The 7,732-nt window shown below is 43.4% G+C and overlaps 2 protein-coding genes across 2 annotated transcripts; both read left to right on the top strand.

Annotated features, from left to right (window-relative positions):
- Nucleotides 1-211: 211 nt before the first annotated feature.
- Nucleotides 212-5,587, top strand: LOC131695348 (uncharacterized). Its single transcript, XM_058983813.1, has 2 exons — nucleotides 212-737; nucleotides 2,505-5,587. The coding sequence occupies exons 1-2, from the start codon at nucleotides 212-214 to the stop codon at nucleotides 5,585-5,587; spliced, it is 3,609 nt and encodes a 1,202-aa protein (XP_058839796.1).
- A 159-nt stretch (nucleotides 5,588-5,746) lies between these two features.
- On the top strand, nucleotides 5,747-7,115 carry LOC131695347 (uncharacterized). The gene is made up of 2 exons (XM_058983812.1): nucleotides 5,747-6,122; nucleotides 6,205-7,115. The coding sequence occupies exons 1-2, from the start codon at nucleotides 5,747-5,749 to the stop codon at nucleotides 7,113-7,115; spliced, it is 1,287 nt and encodes a 428-aa protein (XP_058839795.1).
- The last annotated feature ends 617 nt before the right edge of the window (nucleotides 7,116-7,732 follow it).

The following is a 7,732-nucleotide window of genomic DNA, read 5'->3' as shown; positions in this document are numbered from 1 at the left end:
TTGCAAGTGAACATGTAAGATCGTGTTCGATACACATCTTCCTGAGAATAAAAAATAATGAGTTGTTCCGATGAGTGAGGACGAGACCCCGAAAGCGAAGTTAAACATAACCCCAAAAAACCTTCTCGACGCTTTGATTGGGGAGCCAACGAGTTACGAACCCGTAGAAGTGCAAAAATTATTGAAAACCAGAGCACAATTGAAGAAGGCCATGGCACAGCGGTTGGAGAAAGCGATTGATCGCCGAGATCTGGCCAAAGACAAGTTGTTACGGATCAGTGAAGGTATGAAGCAACCGGATAAAAATATTCATTGGTTGAACCTGCAGCTGGAGAATCTTCGACGCTGTTACGACGAATTGGAAAAATCGTATTTGGAGATCTGCGATGTAGTTCCCCGAGATCAGCGAGAGGATTTTAAGCGCACCAACATCCAGACTGAGGAGATGTATGATTTGCTGTACGTGAGGATCCAGTCGGAGATCGCCGAATGGAATACAAAGGAGGAACGGGGCAAATTGAATGCACTGGCACCCGTTTTCAATCCACCTGCGCAGCCAGCAGGCGTGAACAACTCGACACCTCATCTGCATGTTCCATTGCCAACCTTCGATGGCAGTTTGGAAAACTGGTACTCTTTCAAGTGCATGTTCCAGACCATCATGGACAGGTACCCGAACGAGTCTCCGGCTATCAAGTTGTACCATTTGAAGAACGCCTTAGTTGGAAGTGCTGCTGGTAAGATCGATCAGGATGTCATTAATAATTTTTTTTTTTTTATTCATTTCGTTTATTTGATAGGCACAAATGCGTTAGCTTGGCGGTGCCAAATTCTTTTGTTTTTACATTTTGTATATTTTAAAACTAGGAGGTTACAATGTTGAAATATTTTTTTAAAAAAGAAAAATTTTACAGCTATCTTAAGACTAGAAATAAGATTCTATATACAAGAGAGGGGGCGAAAGATTTTTTTTTATGAAAAAATTTTAAAACAAGGAATTCAATAGTAATAATTTTTAGGAAATATTTACAGTTATCTTAAAACTAACAATATAGTTTGGTACACAAAAGGGGGAACAAATATTTATGAGAAAATTCGCAGGTGTTTTAAGACTAGGGATACAATTCTATTTACAAGATGGGGGACAATAGTTTTAACAAAGAGGTAAAATTACAACTATCTTAAAACTAGGAATACAGAATACAAATTTGAACTTTTTTAGCGGAGACTTATGCTTGGTCAAGATATTCAGAGGGGGCTGTAGAAGCAGTTGCATCAAGGACAGGGGAGAGAAAGCGTAGATGGTGACCGGGAGAGAAGAGCAAAACTTGCAACTTTCGCTCAAACGGGAGATCAGCGAAAGATTACCGCCTCAGTCTAGTAGGTCGGATTGGCGGATGGTATTCTTCGGACCCGCGGGGAATCCTTCAAAAGTCATCGGACCTTGAGTCGCTCTCGCTTCAGTTTCCGTAGTGGTAAGTGCGACGGCGGTTACATAGTTGCAGTCTGGAGCTGATCGGTCCCACAAGGCAAGAGAAAGCTTCTAAAACGAGAAATAAAAAGAGAGGGGCTAAATTGGGATATTTGTCGTTTTTATGAAAGTATAAATAAGGGACATATAGGGGAAATCACGATTTGCCAGTATATCTCGGACTGGGACATTGGGTGGTCTACCTCGGGCCCGAAGGGAATCCTTTAACTGAGACCTGGCGTCCAAGTACCCGGCGCATACCCAGACAACGTGCTCGATGTCGTGATAGCCCTCGTCACAAGCGCACAGACTACTCTCCGCAAGCCCAATACGCCGCAGATGCGCATCCAAGGTGTAGTGGTTGGACATAAGTCGGGACATTACACGAATAAAATCCCGACCCACATCCATCCCCCTGAACCAAGGCTTCGTTGATACCTTTGGGATAATCGAATGTAGCCATCGTCCAAGTTCACCATTGCTCCACGAGGTTTGCCAACTGTTGAGTGTCCTCTGACGACAAATACTAAAAAATTCGTTGAAGCAGATTGGTCTTTCGTATATGTCACCATTTAATGCGCCCACCTTTGCTAATGAGTCGGCCTTTTCATTGCCCGGGATAGAGCAATGAGAGGGGACCCAAACAAAGGTAATTTGATAAGATTTTTCAGATAACGTACACAAGGACTCCCGTATCTTCCCCAGGAAATATGGGAATTGCTTTTTGGGCTTCATCGCACGAAGAGCCTCGATTGAGCTGAGGCTGTCCGAAATGATGAAGTAGTGATCTGTGGGCAGATTGTCGATGATCCCAAGGGTGTACTGAATTGCAGCTAGCTCTGCGACGTAAACTGAAGCGGGATCATTGAGCTTGAATGAAGCGGTGATAGTATTGTTGAAGATACCGAAGCCAGTGGACCCATCGAGATTTGATCCGTCAGTGTAGAACATTTTGTCACAGTCGACTTCTCGGAATTTATTATAAAATATATTGGGGATCACTTGATCATTAATAATAATGACTATTCTGCAGCCTGGAAGATGCTACAGGATGCGTACGAAGACGAACGACTTATAATCGATACGCATATCGATGCTTTGCTGAACCTGCCAAAGATGACGACTGAAAACGGTAATGAATTACGCACCCTAATCGACAGCTGTAGTAAGCATGTCGATGCTCTCAAGAACCGTGAATTACTTGTGGAAGGATTGTCTGAGATGATCCTAGTTAACGTGATCGCCAAACGACTAGACAAAGATACACGAAAGATATGGGAATCGCAGCTATCCCAGGAAGAGCTGCCATCGTACACCGAGATGATCGATTACTTACGCGAACGAGTTCGAATTTTACAGAAGATGACTAGCTATACAGAACAACGAACCTTGAGCACTACGAAGCAAAGAAACAAACCAGAACAAAAAATCCAGCAAGCGAGAAATTTTGTTCAGACCAAGGAATTATGTTACTGCTGTAATGGTGACCATCTTATCTACAAGTGTGACCAATTCAAACAACTTAACGTCGGAAACCAATATACGAAGGTTAAGCAGGCAGGACTATGCTTCAATTGTTTACGTCGTGGTCATCGTACAGTTGATTGCAATTCCGACAAGTCGTGTAAGAGTTGCAAGCGTAAGCACCACACCCTCCTCCACGACGATAAGCCCAGTACGGCTAAACCGTCCGATAGCGCACCTAACGAGCCATCTGCGAAACCAGAGGAAAATCAAGAAGTCGCTGTGCCAACTGGATCAGTGAACTGTGCGACGTCGCTGATGCTGAAACAACAAGTACTACTTTCGACAGCAGAAGTGCTTGTTAGCGGATTTGGAAACGCCAGTTATACGTGTCGTGCTTTGTTAGACTCGGGGTCTGACACAAATCTAATTTCCGAGGCGTTTGCTAAACTGTTAAACCTAACCATGGAACGCATAAACTTACCCATCAGTGGACTCAATAATACTGAAACCCGCGTTAAAAACAACCTTCGCACTAAGATTAGCTCACGCATTAATTCTTTCAATGCCTTTCTAGATTTTCTGGTGGTTCCAACAATTACCACCAACCTACCGACGATGCAAGTGGACATCCGTCCTTGGTTAATTCCCGTTGGTGTAGCGTTGGCTGATCCATCATTTCATGTTCCCAATCAAATCCAAATGATCATCGGGGCAGAACTTTTCTTTGGTCTCATAAAAAACGGTCGTATGAAGCTTGCAGATGGAAGTCCTATGTTGGTTGAGACCGACCTTGGTTGGATCGTCAGTGGTCCCGTCAAGGAACATTCATCTAGTCCACAAGGAGGTATTTGCCAGCTGAACCTACGTGAAGAGCATATAAATCGTATTCTAGTGAAGTTCTGGGAATTGGAAACAGTCCAGGACGCATCGCCACTGACACCAAAGGAGCAAGCCATTGAGAAGCATTTCGTAGAAACACATTCTCGCGACGATAGCGGTCGGTACACTGTCAGATTGCCATTCAATGAAAACAAAGGTCTACTTGGCGATTCCTTGGAAACCGCTCGAAGTCGATTCAATCGACTACTACGATCATTTACAAATAAAATGAAGCAGACTCGCTATACCGAATTTATGACTGAATACCAAGCCCTAGGCCACATGGTCGAAGTCTTCGACAAACCCGACGACTGCTATTTCCTACCTCACCACGCTGTATACAAAGAATCGAGCACAACTACAAAAATCCGCGTAGTTTTTGATGCTTCGGCGAAGACCACATCTGGTCTCTCGTTGAACGACGCTCTAGGTGTGGGACCAACAGTGCAACGAGACCTGATCACGATTCTCTTACGTTTCTGTTGCTTCCCGGTCGTATTAACTGCAGACATCCCGAAGATGTACCGTCAGGTGCTAATCCACAAGGACGACCGTAAGTATCAAAGGATCCTTTGGCTTAATTCAATGAACGAGGTAGGAACGTTCGAGCTCACAACTGTTACATATGGTTGTGCCAGCGCCCCCTACCTGGCTACACGCTCGTTGATACAATTGGCAAAAGACGAAGCATCCGCACTGCCTGTTGGAGCGAAGGTGGTCGAAGAGAACAGTTACATCGATGATTTTCTCACCGGAGGAAACACGGACGAAGAAGTGATAGAAATATACAGACAGTTATCCGAGCTGCTGCGACGTGGTGGATTTGGAGTTCACAAGTTCTGCTCCAACAGCGAGATTGTTCGAAACAGTATTCCAAACGAGTTGCAGGAAACGCAAGCCAATTTCGAAGATGCTGATATTAATAATGCGATCAAAACACTAGGTCTAATCTGGAATCAGCACGAGGATTATTTTTGTTTCAACGTAAGTCCTCTTGACGGAAAGATGCCGACCAAAACAAGCGTCCTGTCTGCTATTGGTCTCCTTTTCGATCCGTGCGGTTATCTGGGTCCAGTCATCACGACAGCAAAAATGCTGATGCAGGATTTGTGGCGGCTGAAATTGAAATGGGATGATGTTTTACCTGATGAGCAAATGAAAATGTGGATCAACTTCCGTACACAGCTCCCATTGGTTAACAAATTGCAAAAAAAAAGATGCGTTGTCACGAGCGACGTAAATGAAGTGGAGCTTCACGGATTTGCTGATGCGTCACTGCGCGCATACGGGGCAGTCTTGTACACAAGGTGCATCTCCCCTGATGGAACGATTAGTGTAGAGCTGATATGCAGCAAATCTCGTGTTGCTCCTCTTAAGCCGATGACGATTCCACGCCTGGAATTGTGTGGAGCCTTGCTGTTAGCTCGACTAGTAAATAAAACGATTGCAGCAATGAGAATCCAGTTCAAAAGTGTGACACTTCATCTCGACTCGCAGGTAGTGCTGTGCTGGTTGGAAAAATCACCGCTTGCTTTGAATCAATTCGTTTCAAATCGTGTTGCTGAAATACTCGAGCTGACTCAGACATATCATTGGCAGTATGTACGATCTGAGAACAACCCAGCCGACGTGATTTCGCGAGGTTTGCTTCCAGCAGAACTTTTAACAATGGATAAATGGTGGAAGGCGTCCCCGCTTCTGTGGGATCAAACCCCTAGCTTTAATGAAGGCAGAATGAAATTGAATGACAACGAGTTACCAGAACTCTAGACAATATTGGTCATGGCTGCTGCACAGAAGAAACCGTCAATTGATTTAACAAGAAAAATCAGTTTTCAACGGCTACACAGGGCTTGGGCGTATGTGTTAAAATTTATCAAGAACGTGCGTTCAAAATCTCATAACACTTCGGAGCTCACAACGGAAGAAATGTCAGAAGCTTTACTCACCATTATGAGGCTGGTGCAAAAAGAGGAGTTCCCCGATTTATATCATGTTTTGGAAGAAAAGGTGGAGAAACGGAACAAGTACAGTGGATTGGCCCCATTTATCGGAACGGACGGGCTGATCAGAGTAGGAGGCCGACTTAAATATTCACAGATTCCGTACGACGGAAGGCACCAGATTCTGCTACCCGAGAAGCACCATGTGACGAATGCTCTCATTCGACAGTTGCATGAAAACAATTTTCACGTCGGACAGCGCGGACTATTATCCATTGTACGTGAACGATATTGGCCTGTAAACGCAGGCATGTTGAATCATTTCCAAATGCTACGTGTGCTGTCGACACAGCCCTCAACCAGTGAGTCAGTTCATGGGAAACTTACCAAATTACAGAATAACTCCATCGCCTGTATTTTGGAACACCGGTATCGACTATGCAGGCCCTATATATTTGAAGGAAACAGGAAGAAAGACCGTAGTGTACAAGGCTTACATATGTGTATTTATATGTATGGCTACCAAGGCCATCCATCTGGAAGTGGTTTCGAATTTAACGGCAGCAAATTTCATCGCTGCTCTACAGCGGTTTATCAGTCGACGAGGTATAGTGGCCAATTTGTATTCCGATAATGGCACTACGTTCGTTGGTGCTGATCATGAATTAGCAGCTCTTCGCAAACTTTTCGAAGATCAGGCACAACAAAGGAAATTAAAGGATTTCTGTGTTTCGAAGGGAATCCAATGGCACTTTATACCCCCTCGCAGCCCTCACTTCGGTGGCATCTGGGAGGCTGGAGTAAAATCGACGAAATACCATTTGAAACGAGTGGTTGGTGAAACCAAACTAACTTTCGAGGAAATGATGACTTTCCTCACACAGTGTGAAGCAATCTTGAATAGCCGGCCACTAATTCCGGTTTCCAACGATCCAAACGATCTTGAAGTGCTAACACCATCTCATTTTCTTATTCAGAGACCGGCATTAAGTATTCCAGAGCCATCCTACGATGAAGTGAAGGTTGGTCGACTCAGTCGTTGGCAACATGTACAACTGATGAAGGAACACTTCTGGAAGCGTTGGTCGGTCGAATACTTGCACCACCTACAATCACGGCCCAAATGGCATAGAGGAGTGACGCAGATTGAGATCGGTAAAATGGTGGTACTGAAGGACAACAATGCCCCGCCTCACCACTGGCGCATGGGACGTATCGTGGCAACTCATCCCGGACCTGATGGAATCGTACGGGTGGTAACCGTCAAGACGGCGACATCGGAATTTCGGCGAGCTGTAACGGAGATCTGCATGCTTCCTTCGGTTGATCCGGAGGATTCAACGGGGGGAGAATGATGCAGCACACGACGACAGTCAAATCAGCCCCTCGGCACGAGTGCTGAGAGAGAGGAGAGAGAATAAAAAATGAGCAATTTCTTTGAACAGGCCAGTAAAAATTAACGCTTTATAACGAAAACACGCGTCTTTATTGAAGCACCCGAAAACCTCTAAAAACCAATCCAACTGAGCTAATTTCGAACAGAAGTTTAGAATGTTTTAGTTTTAGAATTTTAAAATATCAGGATTTTAGAATTTTTGAAATTAAAAATCTTAGAATGTCAGAATTTTAGAATTTTTGAATTCTAGAATTTTAAAATTTTAGAGCTGCGCAATTTTAGAATGTTAGGACTTTAGAATTTTAAGAGATTAGAATTTCGTGATTTTGGAATGTTAGAATGAACTTAAGAATTTTAGAATATTGGAATTTCAGAATTTTAGATTGTTTTGGAATTTTAGAATTTTAAACTATCAAAATTTTAGAATATTAGAATTTTAGAAATTAAGAATCTTAGAATGTCAGAATTTTAGAATTTATGAATTCTAGAGTTTTGGAGCTGCATAATTTTAGAATGTTAGGTTTTCATTAGAATTTTAGAATTTTAGAATTTTAGAATTTTAGAATTTTAGAATTT

This window comes from Topomyia yanbarensis, unplaced genomic scaffold (genome assembly GCF_030247195.1).
Source record: "Topomyia yanbarensis strain Yona2022 unplaced genomic scaffold, ASM3024719v1 HiC_scaffold_382, whole genome shotgun sequence".
Taxonomy (NCBI): Eukaryota; Metazoa; Arthropoda; class Insecta; order Diptera; family Culicidae; genus Topomyia; species Topomyia yanbarensis.
This window is presented reverse-complemented; position numbering and strand designations above follow the sequence as displayed.

What these genes read in the sequence shown, in the direction of transcription:
- LOC131695347 (XM_058983812.1), top strand. Translation starts at nt 5,747, where the DNA reads ATGTCAGAAGCTTTACTCACCATTATGAGGCTGGTGCAAAAAGAGGAG. An exon ending in GTCGACACAGCCCTCAACCA is followed by an intron (nt 6,123 to 6,204) that starts GTGAGTCAGTTC and finishes TCGACTATGCAG; the next exon opens with GCCCTATATATTTGAAGGAA.
- LOC131695348 (XM_058983813.1), top strand. Translation starts at nt 212, where the DNA reads ATGGCACAGCGGTTGGAGAAAGCGATTGATCGCCGAGATCTGGCCAAA. An exon ending in CTTAGTTGGAAGTGCTGCTG is followed by an intron (nt 738 to 2,504) that starts GTAAGATCGATC and finishes ACTATTCTGCAG; the next exon opens with CCTGGAAGATGCTACAGGAT.